The following is a 14,503-nucleotide window of genomic DNA, read 5'->3' on the forward strand; positions in this document are numbered from 1 at the left end:
GTGAGTGGGCTGAACCATGTGTAGATAGGCTAGTTAGCTTGGTGAGCTAATCTTAAAAAGCAAAAGGAAACAACAACAAGAAAATAAACCAACAACCAAAAAACTGAAACAGCTTTAAAGGCTTTCTAAAGTATGTTCACAGCAAAAGGAGGACTTAAGGTGACATTGGTCCATTACTTGATGAGATTGGTCACCTCACAAATAGGAACAAAGAGAAAGCAGACAGAATGTACTTGAGTCTGTGGTGCCTGGTGTCATTGTTGAAAGGTACTGAATAAATTGGCTGATGTTATTGCAAGACCTCAGTTACTTATCAACAGACTTGGGAATCCTTTGACTGAAAGCTAGCAAATGTTATTTCAGTTTTCAAGAAGGGGAAGAAAGAATATCCTGGTAATTATAGGCCTGTCAGTCTCACTTCAGTTCCCAATAAAATTATGGAGAAGATTATTCTGGGAGTTATTGAAAAACATTTCAGAGACAATGTAGTCATCAGTCACAGCCAACATGGGTTTATGGAGGTCAAGCTGTGAATGTCAAAGTAAACAGCATTTTATGATAAGGTTACCCACCTAGCAGATGAAGAGAAGGCAGTAGATGTGGTTGTGGGTTTTTTGGTTTTGAGTTTTTTTAAATTATTATTTTAGCAAAACTTTTGATAGTGTCTCTGATAATATACATCTGGACAAATTGTCTAGCATACAGCTGGACATGTGCACAATATGATGGGTGGACAATTGGCTGAAGAGTTGGAGTAAATGGAGTAATGCCTGGCTGGTGGCCAGTCACTAGGATGTTCCCTAGGGCTCAATTTTAGGACCAGTTTTCTTCAATATTTTTATCAATAATCTGGACACAGCAGTTGGGTGCATACTAACTAAGTTTGCCAATAATACTAAATTAGGAGGAGTAGTTGATTCCCTTGGGGGTAGAGAGACCTTATAGATAGATTATGATAGATGATGAATGCTGGACTGTCACCAACCTGATGAAATTTAAAAAAGACAGATGCTAGATTTTGTACCCAGAGTGGTGTGATCCTGGATATGTGTATAGATGGGAGCCAAGAGGTTGCAGTGTAGCCCTGCAGAAAGGCATCTGGGGGTTCTGGTTGATAGTAATCTCAGTGTGAGTCAACAGTGTGCCTTGGTGCCAAAAAGGGCCAACCATATCCTGGAATGCATTAGGCGCGGTATTGCTAACTAGTTGAAAGAAATTATTGTCCCACCATATGTTGCATTGGTGCACTTTTGGGCTCCACAACATAAGAAGGACGTAAAAAATAATTACAGTGTGTCTAAAGGAGAGAACTGAATATGTTGGAAGGATTAGAAGGCAAGATGTAAGAGGAGTGGCTGAGAATACTAGGTTTGCTCAGCTTAGAGGAGAAAGAGACTGAGGGCTGATGTTGTTACTGTCTATGACTTCCTCAGGAGGGGGAGCAGGGAGGGAAGTGCTCATCTTACCTCTCCGATGTGTGGTGATAGGACGTGAATGAATGGCTACATTACATTGGATATTAGGAAGAGTTCTCCACTGAGTGGGTGGTCAAGCACTGGAACAAGCTCCTCAGGGAAGTGGTCATGACCCCAGGCGTGTTAGTGTTCAGGAAGCATTTGGACAATGCTCTTAGAAATATGGCTTAACTTTCAGGTTGCCCTCTGTGGAGTCCGGAGTTGGACTCCAATGATTCCTCTGGATCCTTCCCAACTCAGGATATCCTATGATGCCACTTGCGTTTTGTAGGTTACAGCTGTTAATTCGAGTAGTCTAAATGGAGGCAGTGGAGGGAGAGCAGGTGGCTGAAGACACAACTCAATCTAGCCAAGTTACTTACTTGTTTACTTTACCAATCTGGGCCCTGAAATTAGTGATACCTGGTTGCTGCTAATCAGATAGTCATGGAATCTTTAGTACTCTTTAGATGTCATTTCAGGAGCAAGAATTTAGGTAGGGGCCATAGTGGTTTGGCTTGTTGCCAGCATACTATGTGCAAATTGATGATACTGTTCCTGAAGACAGCACATATAAGAGCTGAAATACATATCATGGCCTGCTCACTTTATTTGCCACCGTACTTGCTAAAATCAGACTTCACCTAAATATAACTGGGCAAATAGTAATACAAGCTAACTATACTATCTCTTATATATTAATCCATTTTCTTACAAAGATTGTATCATATTTTCCAGAGGAAAAATAAGTCACTGCTGTTTACTATTCTTGGATGTTGATGAAACTCTTATGATATCTTTAGCCAAAGAGCAATTAATTTTCTGTATTTTCCCTTCCTTTGAGATAGGTGGGCAACTCAAGGTTTTGATTTTCTTCAAGCCATTGAGCCGGCATTTATTTCAGCTCTCCCAGAAGATGACTTCTTGGTATGGAAAGTTACTCTGTTTATTTCTGAAGATATGTGGAGTTACCACTATATATGAACAGGGTTATTTTTTATACAGCTATGTCTGAAAGTAAGATTCTGAATAGAGTACGCTGTGACCAGTGGCATGAATGTTTTCAGATTGCTGACAAGTTACTGTCTTGGGAGACTGTCTCCCCCTATCTCTTGAAAAACTGACAGCACTTTTTCTACAGTGTTACAATTTATAATTGTCATAATAAATTTCTGAGTGTAAGCTTCTGAGGTGTAGTTGGCATCCATAGTTCTTTTATGGGTGTGAATATAATATCACAATTGTTTAAATGTATTTCTTCAAACTTCCAATGTGAAACAGACTTCAAAGTATGTTTTTGATGGTTTTACTATGTAAAAAAAATAGTAGACAAAAACTGGCTTTTTTGTGTGCTTTGCCTTCCTCATTTTCCTATGGAAATAAAATTCTGAGAATTTATTTCTCTAATTGTGGTACAATACTACAGAGAAGTGAAAGCAGAGAGTTGCTACAAAATAGCAGAATGTGAATATCAGCACCTCTGAATTTTTATTAGTTTCAAGATCTGTTATGAAATGCCAACAACATTAGTCTTGCATAATTCAGAAGCAATATAATTTAGTCTTTTTTCATGTGTATTTTCATCAGGAACTCTCACATAAGTTACATTTTTGTCTTGTGTGTGGTTGGAGAAGGGTTGTGAGCCTAAATGACGGAGTTAAGCTAGTATTCAAAATAAATTAATAATTTAGCTCTAGGAAGTAGCTCTCCAATTTTATTTATTTGCTTTGGCACAGTTTCTAAAACACCTGATATTAAGAAGAATAATATATGTATATTTTAGTGATACAGTCTTGCTTAGATACACCTTCAGTAACTAGAGGGAAGCTTCTAAGGAAGAGAGAAGCTCAGAAAATGTAATGTCGTGTTTCACATTATAAGCTAGTAATTTTTGTCCCAAACCAGAATTTATAACCTTGTTGTGACCTGGAAGGACAGTTAAAAAGCAATCATGGATGGGTTTCTTCCAGTTAATTAATAACGTAAGATATTATGGCACTTCTTCAAAGAGAATGTTTTTATGACAAAGGTTTAACATATACAGAAAAGAGAATTTAGTGCCAGTATTATTTAAGGTAGAGTGAAGTCAGACTGAGCAAGTGGGAAAGAAGGGAGTAAAACCAAAACCTTAACTGCATTTCTGAACTTTTGCTTTTTTAAACTGAATTTTGGTTTTGGAGGACATCACTTTAAAGCAACTTTGATTAACCTGACTCCTGTAATAATGCAGGTCACAGCATTTCTCCTAGAAACGCGTATGTCAGTCCTAATCTCTTTTTTAAATGTTACCTGATATCATAGAGAAAGTGCAGTCTGGATCTAAAGCTGACATTCTCACTCAGTCTGTGTTGATAAGATATCCCAATCACAAGACTGCACACTTAAAAAAAAATAAATATTGAAAGTGTTTGGTCTTCATTAAGTTTCTGAATTTCTAGAAGAAGTTTTAGCTAGACCGAATGACTGTAATATAGAAGTGGCCTTCACAGCAACTGTACGTAAGAATATAATTTTTAATTCTTTATTGTGAAGATACAGTTTATCCCTGGTGCTCTGATAAGTGAATTGAACCAGAGAAAGATTTAATAACTTGCCCAAGGTTACATACACAGTGAATTGAGCCAGTAATTAAGCTCAGATTGCTTGAGCCCCAGTTTAGTGGTTTAACTATTAAACACCTTTTTGTGAAAGTTGTGCTGACTTCATGGGTAGATAAGAAGACTTCTTTTAATATTTGGTGCTTCATATTTGTCGTTTGACTTAATTTAGTCCTGTGCTTCAGACTGTCATACTCCTACCCATTTTCTTTTGGTGTTTCTTCTTGGGGTAGGGTGAGGGAGGTTATTGCAGCTTTTTCTATCAAGCTTGATTTTTAGTTTTATTAACAATTTGATATTTTTAAGTTCCACTAGATTTGTATTATGAGATGTTCTTTATGGTGTATCATTGTTCAGTTCTTACGGCTATCTAATTTTGACAGGGTCAAACAGCAAGACAAGTCTAAGACTTCTAGCTTTAAAAAAGTAAAAATCGACAGTCAAAACCCCAATGTAGATCCAGGAGTTTAATTGATAGAATATGGAGATGCTTACTTGACAGATTGCATAGCTAAACAGTGTAATTTTATTACTGTGAGGTTTACCATATGACTATGAGGGTGTTGGTCAACATCCAGCTGAATATGAGCCAGCAGTGTGCCCAGGTGGCCAAGAAGGCCAGCAGCATCCTGGCTTGTATCAGAAGTAGTGTAGCCAGCAGCACTAGGGAGGGATTGTCCCCCTGTACTTGGCACTGGTGGGGCCACACCTGGAATACTGTGTTCAGTTTTGGGCCCCTCGCTACTAGAAGGACATTTTGGTGCTGGAGCAAGTCCAGAGAAGAGCAACAAAGTTGGTGAAGGGTCTAGAGCACAAGTCTTACGAGGAGCCACTGAGAGAACTGGGATTGTTTAGTCTGGAGAAAAGGAGGCTGAAGGGGACCTCAGCACGCTCTACAACTGCCTTAAAGGAAGTAGTGAGGTGGGTGTTGGCCTCTTCTCCCAAGTAAATAATGACAGGATGAGAGGAAATGGCCTGAAGCTGTGGCAGGGGAGGTGGATATTAGGAAAAACTTAGTAACTGAAAGGATTACCAAGCATTGGAAGAGGTTGCCCAGGGAAGTGGTTGAGACACCATGCCTGGTGGTGTTTAAAATACATGTAGATGTGATGCTTAGGGACATGGTCTACTGGTGGACTTGGCAGTCCTGAGTTAATGGCTGGACTCGATGACTGTGTCTTTTCCAACCTAAATTATTCTGTGATTCTAATAACTCTCTTGTAACATAAAATACCGTAACTTTTTCTGTTTACCTTTTCTAGAGTTTACAAGCTCTGATGAACGAGTGCATTGGCCATGTTATTGGAAAACCTCACAGTCCTGTTACAGGTTTGTACCTTGGTAAGGCAGAAGTTACTGGAGTTTGTTCTGGAGCTTTCCTGCTATTGTTACAGAATATTGATTTTAAAGTCATTCTAAAATGTTAAATATACCAATAAAAGTATCTTTAGGCTTTTCATGATTGTTGTTGTAAAACCGTTATTGTCTTGACAGTGTGAATACATGGTGGGTTTACTTAAGAAATTTAAAAGCTTTACAGCTGCTTTCCTCAGATTTTGTCCCTGAATGTCTGTGAAGTCTTACAGATCTTCTGGAAGACAATTGTGATTTTTCAAGGTTGGGTAAACAAGTGAATATAACTTTAAGGAAGCAATTACAGCTCCCTCTACCAAAATTTAATTGTGGCACTGCAGATACTTACAGTCCTGATGGACTTTCTGGAAGTGTTGAGGGACAAAAGAGCAACACCTAAGGACTTGACAGTAGACCTATGGGAAATAGTTCTCCAGCATCACAAAATGTGTCATACTCTGAAAAATATCTTTGGCATTAGAGTGAAATCAATGTATTTCATTGTTTATATTGAGAAAAGGATGTTTCCTCATCTGTGTTTCCTTCTTTCATACCACTTTCTCAGCGCTGTTTCTCTCTTCCTCCTCTCAAGTCCACTGACTGGTTGAACTTTAAAAATAGTGTGTCTTCATGCCAGCTCAGGCTTAACTCTGTAAAATAGGAATTTGTTTTAGTTTTGTGTGTTGAAATGGCCTTAACAGAGTTTTCCTGACATCTGAGTAGAAGTGTGACTTTTTTTTGTATTTGCAGCTATTCATCGGAACAGTCCTCGTCCTGTAAAAGTACCTCGATGTCATAGTGATCCACCAAATCCTCATCTTATCATCCCCACACCTGAAGGCTTCAGGTATTTAACATTAATAGAGAGTTCTAAAGCTGATTTATCCTCTGTTGGCTATGCTGTCAGTAAGTGGAACACCGTTTCTTTCCTGTTGAGGGCAAAGCACATAAAAAGCATGTTAGTGATCCAAATGTTATAGATATGCTTTAAAAGACAACATGGTTTCTTTCCACGACCACTTCCCCTTTATTTTACAGTTTTTATTGGTGCATGATTTCTGACTTGGAAGTCATCTGTATCACCTTTGTCTTTCCTGAAAATAAAGGTTCAATGTAACAAGCTTTAATTCAGTGAAAACTGCTCATTAACAAGACTTTTATTTCCTTTCCCACTTTGAATGTCTGCATACATGCCCCTGATAGTCCTTTCTGTAGGTAGTATAGATAAGAGTTTAAAATGTAGCATTCTGGAATATGGTGGCATTTCTGCAGAATTACCAACCTGTTGTGAAGAAGCTTAAAGCAATGGGTGGTTTTGCTTCCTTCTGAAAGAGCTGACATAAGAATTAAGACAAAAATATATTTCAAAACATCAAACTTTGCCATGCATATTTTTACCCAGACAGAGGGCCTTATTTTTCAGGAAGATAAGCACAATCTCAGACTATACAGTTGACACTTTTTGAAAGTTGCTTAGCTATTGGCAGGGACTAGTACCACTGTAAAGGTTTGGAGATTTTTTTTGTTTGAAGATTATTATTATTGTACGTATTGGTAGCCCCTGAAGCTTCTGAGACCCAGAATTATGCCAGAGAAAAGTCTTCACAGAATTGTAGAATATCTTGGGTTGGAAGGAACCTCTAAAGGTCATCTAGTCCAACTCTGCTACAATAAACAGGGCATCTACAACTAAAACGGATTGCTCAGAGCCCCATCAAGCCTGACCTTGGGTGTCTCCAGGGTTGGGGTCTCCACCACCTCTCTAGGCAACTTGTTCCACTGATCCACCACCCTCATATTAAAGAAATTTTTCCTGATATCCAAAAATGTAGCTGCAAAACTTTTAAAATTAGGCCTGGATATGTGCACTTCAAAGTTTAATTTTAAAAACATATTTTCAAATCCGTATTTTTTTTTTTCTAAAAAATTGTTTCCTGAAGTTTTTCTTGTTGCCACAGCACACGGAGTGTCCCTTGTGATGCACGGAGCCATTGCAGCGTTGCTGTCAGTCGCCCCGCTCCCATCGGTAGCGACTCAGCTCAACCCAAACCTCTCAGCAGTGCAAATGATACCAGGTAGCTCCATTCCATGATGTAGCAGCCTCATCCTACTTGCATCATCCATATCACTCTTTCTGCATACCTGCATCCTAGTAGATCATTTGCACCATGCTTTTCCGTCCCATTGTGTCTTCCACTGGCTCCTTCATTCATGTTTAACTTGAGCAAAATCTTATGTCTTAAAAATAAAAGATAGGGCCGCTTTCAGATTAAAATGTCTGAACAATCTGGTAATTAAAGCATGCGGTTCTGGTGTAGATTACAAAATTTCTCAGTAAAAATGTCCGTAAAATTAACATATGCCAGTCAGTTCATTGGTATAACTACTTTACTAAGTAATTAGTGTTGATAACTAACACTTTGCACTAAGATGACTGGAAAATGCAAATAAGCCCAAGGATTTTTTAATATTCACTAACATTTTTGTTGTTATGTCTGCTATAATTATTTTTAAATACTATATCATGGCAAACACAGAATTAAACACATAAGATTTCAGGAGTGTTTATTTCTCGCTAAACCTTTGGCTTCTCTAGTGTTGTGCAGAATAAATATAATATGAAGGAAACCATTCCTCCATCAGGGTATGTAACAAACCACTCTTGTATTGTTTGTTTGCAGAGGTCCCAAGTGTGAATTTACACACACACACAGCCCCACACTGCACCCCTGACTCTGAAAATCCTGCTATTCACACAATTATACTATCTTAGGGTTTATAAATAGCTTTTTGGATTCTTTTTTCTGCAGCAGAGTACCAAAAGCTCTCTTATATGAGAGATGCATATGAATGGAGATGCATGATCTGACTGTATCACACAACTGCAGAGAAAAGAAGTAATGCCTAGTGAGGATTGATGGTGACTAAAATGAACTTAAATATGACTTGATTATGAATTTTTAAAAAATAAATAATTTTCAGTTGGTAGCCAGAAAACCATCATGGTTCATAGATTTGTTACCAGATGGAGAGTAGAAGCATGCATTGAGGTGTTAAGAGGAAAGTAAGCTGCCACTTTATTATGTAATATCTTTCCTGCAAATAAGTTAGTTTTGTGATATGACTTGCACCCTACAATAACCAGTAGATAAACAGCCTGAATCCAGGCCCTTTTTTTGCTTGAAAATATATCCTGATAATTTGTTATTCAAACTATGTGTCTTTATTACATATCTTTCATGCTTCTGTTTTAAACACCTTTTGAAAAAGTCAGAGTAGGCAGTAGTCTGCAGTACTATGCACCTGGAAGGCCTTGTTAAGTAAGTAAGATTATAGACAGTTTTCATTGATTTGATTTAATTTATTTGTGCTTCAAAAGAAAAATGAAGTATGTTGGATCAAGAAAGTGTTTTTTGGTTTTGTATGCCAGAAGTAGGGGGTCTGGAATAGCACAGAATAACAAACTTTCTGGAACAAACATTCCAAAAACTCCTTAGACATTTATGACATGATTGCAGGCATTAAATGTCTATAAAAAGTTGAATGTAGGAACTCAAACATAGGAACTTGATAAATCAGTTGTACTAGGCAGTGCGTAGTGCACAAATGCCACCATAGTTCTATTGAAGGTTTTCTTTAAAAAAGAGAAAAATAAATCTATTTAATAAAACTAGAAAATAAAAATACAAAGCAGCAATACCTGGTTGTTTACTTTGTGCTTTCTGGTAGTTATACATTTACATTACGTTCATTCAAATGACCTTTTTAAAGCTTTAATTTCTGAGCTAACTGAGGTTATTATTCATCATTTTATCCAGAATGAATGTGTAGAAATTTAGCCAGTCTTCTCTTTTACTCTATCTCTGTGCCTAATGACATGCATATAATCTTTCTGGAAAGAAAGACCATTACAGCCTCATTTTAGAGGTGGTCTAGCTGTGCTTGTTTTTAAGCTCTTTGTCCATCTAGCGTTGTTGCTCAGTATGTGCTGAGGATAAGCTCAGCCTTTTTCTTGATTTAAACCTCAACTTCCTAAACAGTGCTGAAGTTTTTCACTATTTCAGTTTCAGTTCCTCCTCAAACTTAAGATCCAATTGGCACTTGCAGGGAGTGTTTGCATGGGAATAGTGCCTTGGGTCTTCACTTCTGTTCTCATGATTGTGGTTTTGTTTTGTTGGGTTTTTTTCTCTTTTACTATTATTGATTAATAATTGGGTACAATTCCAAAGCAGGTTTAGGGCTGTATGGGAGTCCTCACAATAGGTGTGTGCACTTTGATGCAGGGTATCTTTTTGTAGTTGTTAGCTTTCAGTGAAGGATTTAACAATATGATTAAAAAAGTGTTTCCTGCTTTCCAGTAATGTTTAGCTCATACTTCCAAAGCATTAAATTAAAGGAGCCATCAGTCACAGCTCTTCCTCGCAGTGCTTTCAAAATTGAAAGGGAGTCTTTGCCAAACAGGACTTACTGTGGAAAGGCTTTCATGTGGAATTTATTACTCTAAAATGTGGGTGGACTGATCAATATCTTGAACTGGAAAAAAAGTGCCTGAAGATTTAGGGATTAAAGACTCATTTCTCTCAGTAGTGGTTTCCTTTCAGTGTGCTTATTCATCTGGGTCTTATTCTGAGATACCTAATGGTACTCTCTGCTGTCTGAAGGAGCTAGGGCCTCCAGGCAGTCGAGCCTTTGTCATTTAACACTGTCCTTAATGTACACTGACTTGTGGCTCTTCCCACTAGTTTTGACTTCATGACTATGAATGTATTTGCAGTGTGCTAGGAGCATATAAATTCGGTTACCACCTGCCAGCTGATAATGTGACTTGCATTATCACCCAGCTGAATCACTTCTGATTGTATATCCAAACCTGGCACCAGCTGCATCCTGCAGGAGCTGTCTTAGGCAAGTCATTAAAATAGATTCTGTTGTTATGGGCAAGTAACAGTTTCAAGTAGTTGATGCTTTTGAAGCTTAGGTTTTTTCACAGAATGGCATAACTAAAGTTATGTAAAAAGCTTTAGTTTTGGGGAAAGCATTGCATAGAAAAGGCTTTCTGTTTACCTGTCAGCATTCGTTTTTCTTTAATTTTACTTCCATGGTTCATAACTTGGGCCTCACATTCTTTTTAAAACTGCAGTTTTAAGTCACTAGGAGTTACTTAGTGCAATGCTAAGTTAATTAATACAGTGATTCTTTCTAACAGAGGTTCCAGTGTCCCTGAAAATGATCGACTGGCTTCAATAGCAGCTGAGTTGCAGTTCAGATCCCTCAGTCGTCACTCCAGTCCCACTGAAGAGCGAGAAGGTGATTGTAGCAGTAACAGGTTGTGGCCTGGATGTGCAGATGATTTGTGTCATTAACATATTTTTCTCTGTTCCCAGTTCTTACCCTTTAAAAAAAAAAAATAATTAAAAAAATCACCTTTTCCCACTGAAAAAATCCTAGATTTTTAACTTTTCCACTTGCCTTGTCAGAGGAAGTTCTTCTGTTTTCAGACATACCCGCTATTCTCTTGCTTTCATGTTGTTTCTGAATTGTACCTGAAGGAATTTCTAGTGTCTTACTAAGTTACACTGTTCAAAATGAAATCAGTAACATGATTGCTGTTAGTGAGGTATGAACTGGACTTATCAGGACAGAGATGAGTTTTCTTTTTAACTACCACTGCAGTAGTCATCTTACAAATACTTTCTGTTAATTAAATCCTGGAAGAGGTACAGGGTATGTGACTTGATGTCCTGATCAGGGCTCCTTCTTCAGGTTTCCACAGCCCTTGTATATGTGGTATTTATTACAACAAATACCTCAAAACATTGACTGTTAAGGGAGTGTGTTCTGTGCAAATTATAATTAATTATAATTAATCCCAAGTGAAATTGATACTGTGGCAATCCTGCAAAATGAAATGCATTTTTAAGAAATAAATATCTTAAAAAATAACAGAAAAAGTTCAAGAGTGTGCATTGCTACATGTTTGCCTCATATACTTGTAGGGTATATTAGTCCTGGTATCTAAGATCTCAGGTTCTGCTGAACATAGTGGCCTAATCCTTAATATGAGATAAAGCCACTTTTTTATGCTCACAGTATTATTTCTCTAGAACCATCGTATCCAAAAGGAGACTCAGGTGGTTCCTCACGGCGAAGTTGGGAGCTCAGAACTTTAATCAACCAGACCAAAGGTAGGTGTGTTGGAGTCACTATACTTTGATGTTTAGGAAGCTAGTATTAAAAGGCTGAATCTTAATGCTGATTCTGAAGAGATGTTCACAGCTTTATACAAAGAAATGGGAAAAAAAATAAAATCTTGATGGTAGATAGAAGGGTATTGCTAACAAAATTAAGAGGTGTACTCACCTGGAGGTGAGGTAGGAATAATTAAGCTTCATTACCTCTTTTCATTTCTGAAAGATAATAACTGTTCTACGAAAGAAGTACATTTATTACTATAGGAACTGCAAAACTTTGCTGTCCCTATTCTGTGCACTAGCATGAATTACATAGAGAGTAGGAAGCACTTCCCCTCTTCCTAAATCTCTCCCCTGCATAGGGTTTTCTTATTTTGGGTTTCTAACCGAGTGTGATCCTATAGTTTCACAAACTCAAGGCTATTATGGGACCCCTTCCTTTTACTCCTGCAACTTATTTTCATGAAACTTAATTACTTCTGAGACTCATATACTGTACAGATACATACATGTAGCTTGCTTGTATATGATCTGGCAGGGTGGAACCTCATGAAACATTAGAAAAAAGTTTTCTGTCACATGAAAACTGGTTGCTCATCACATAGCTCAGTGAGACCACAGGAAGAACAGCAGAAGTGGGTTTTTTCTGGAATCTGGAAGGCTTACTTTTTGTTCTGAACATAAACGCTGAAGGAATTGAGTTTGCTTAAACTAGAAGAGAAGGATGAGGGAAAACTTCACAATTTCTAGAAGACTGCTGCAATGGCAACTGGTTTTACTGTCCACTGTGAGTAAGACATATTGTGGTTTAAAACTACGGCAAGGAAGATTTAGTGTAGATGAAGTGGTATTAATTGTAGGTGGACAGTAGTATACATAATTTAGGGGCATCAGTATCTCCATCTTTTTGAGACTTAGAAACAGGTTAGACTACTGTCTGTCAGCAGTGACAGATGTGCAATTTTTGTGCTTTACAAAGAGCAAATGAATTAATGCTGCCTTGAGATTTCTTGTGCCCTTACTCACTAGGATTCAGCTTCATGATAGGCTTGGAAAGCTGGAGTTCTATAGTACCTCTAAATCTTTGAAGTAACAGATGCTATGAGTTTTCCAAGAAACCTCTCATGTATCTGTAGAGCTTAACGTAATTTCCTTGAATCAAGTAAGAGATTATTAGAATAGTACCAGTATTCTGATTTTACTTCCATTTCATATGTGATTCATAACTGAAAGTTTCATGTGTCATTGCTAAAATGCTTTAGTATTTTCCAACATCTTAGACTCACAAAATAGTTGTCTTATAACTCAGGTCACTTCACATTATATCAAAAGGTAACAAAAGATAAATCCAGCAAATGTTTCAGGAAATTGTTGATCATTCTTTCTAGACACTGCTTCCAAACAAGCACCGATTGAAGCTGTTCAAAAGTCTGTTCAATTGTTTGAAGAAAGGAGATACAGAGAGATGAGGAGAAAGAACATCATTGGCCAAGTTTGTGACACACCGAAATCTTATGATAATGTCATGCATGTAGGTTTGAGAAAAGTGACTTTCAAGTGGCAGAGAGGAAACAAAATTGGTACGTTCATTACGCCTTCATTTATCAGGCTGAAATAGCAAGCTTAGTGTTTTTTAAGGAAATCTGAGAGTATCTTCTGGAATCTTGGGTCTCTGTGTAGGTAATAGAAGCTTTACTGAAGTCAGAATGTTGCAGCTAGGATTTCCTTTATGTAAAACTTCAGTGAAATTTCCACTGGTCAGATAACAAAGGATGAGAAGGCTTTGGTTAGGACAATTATTTAGGTGTGATACTGCAATTCCTGCATGTGTTTAACCCTATAAAATGTTTTATGAATTCTTCTTTTGGAAGAACCAGAAATATAAATTGAAATAAGCATAAACTTCGGGATTTGTTTAATTCACCAAAATTATTGTTGTTTTCCCCGTATGATCATTGTTTCTTCTCTGGTTTGGGATTTGTGGGGAAAATCCTCATATTCATGAGAAATTTTCTTTCAGCTCAACCTGTTAATGTAATGTTTTTACTTATAATCAGCTTGAATTCAGGACTATGAATGTAGAATTAGGTGTTACAGATTAAAAGCTACTTGAAATTTTAAATGAAAAGAAAGGTGAATAGCCTTGGCAAGCTCAGTTTTCAGTTATGTTTTCTTATTACAGTTGATGTACATGTTGCTTATTGAATGTAGTGAGATCAATTTTTCTTATTTTAATTCTGCAGGTGAAGGCCAGTATGGGAAAGTCTATACCTGTATCAGTGTTGACACTGGAGAGCTGATGGCTATGAAGGAAGTGAGTGCTCTGTGTACAAGAATCACTGCTGCCCTTACTATTTTTCCAAGCCAAGCATGCATGACTTAGCAGGCATTAAGGATTTCTGAACACTGTTGTTAGCTAACTGGGAAAGGATGGAAGACAAATTGTTTCTTCATGTAGTCACATCTACTATTATTGCTTTTTCCTCAATTTGCTTAAGCTTTTTATTTTCCTTCTACAACTTTCAATTTAAACGTGTTTGAAACATTATTTTTTTTTTTGTATTACTAATCTCGTAGGGATGCTGTGAATTAATGAATGCTTGCCTAGTGTGTGTGAACTTCCATTAAGTGATCTTAAATGGTTTTAGAAAGAACTTTCTGATTAGTGAAGACCATACACAAACATATTTTGCTTTGGAGTATTTAATCTCACATTTTATTCCTTTTATTCATTCCTTAGAGAAGAAGTTAGAAAGTGACACATAAGACGTTTTTCAGCTTTTTCTATAGTTTTAAGTGAGCTAGGCTGAGTCACAAAACTGTGGACTAACCTGGTGGGAACAGAAAAGTTAATTTTCAGGATAGAAGTAAGTAAAGCTGTGTAGGCTTGGAGATCCATTTTCCCTAC

The 14,503-nt window shown here is 37.3% G+C and overlaps 1 protein-coding gene across 1 annotated transcript in view; it reads left to right on the forward strand.

Moving 5' to 3' along the window:
• MAP3K4 (mitogen-activated protein kinase kinase kinase 4) overlaps window positions 1-14,503 on the forward strand; it is a 50,870-nt gene that overhangs the window by 24,127 nt on the left and 12,240 nt on the right. Inside the window, exons 14-21 of the mRNA XM_010000024.1 lie at window positions 2,303-2,381; window positions 5,314-5,392; window positions 6,155-6,251; window positions 7,363-7,479; window positions 10,611-10,711; window positions 11,509-11,589; window positions 12,984-13,175; window positions 13,839-13,909. Of these exons, the coding sequence (XP_009998326.1) occupies window positions 2,303-2,381; window positions 5,314-5,392; window positions 6,155-6,251; window positions 7,363-7,479; window positions 10,611-10,711; window positions 11,509-11,589; window positions 12,984-13,175; window positions 13,839-13,909 (817 nt within the window). The remainder of the gene's footprint in view (window positions 1-2,302; window positions 2,382-5,313; window positions 5,393-6,154; window positions 6,252-7,362; window positions 7,480-10,610; window positions 10,712-11,508; window positions 11,590-12,983; window positions 13,176-13,838; window positions 13,910-14,503) is intronic.

Source organism: Chaetura pelagica, unplaced genomic scaffold, assembly GCF_000747805.2.
Source record: "Chaetura pelagica isolate M959 unplaced genomic scaffold, ChaPel_1.0 scaffold135, whole genome shotgun sequence".
Lineage (NCBI taxonomy): Eukaryota > Metazoa > Chordata > Aves > Apodiformes > Apodidae > Chaetura > Chaetura pelagica.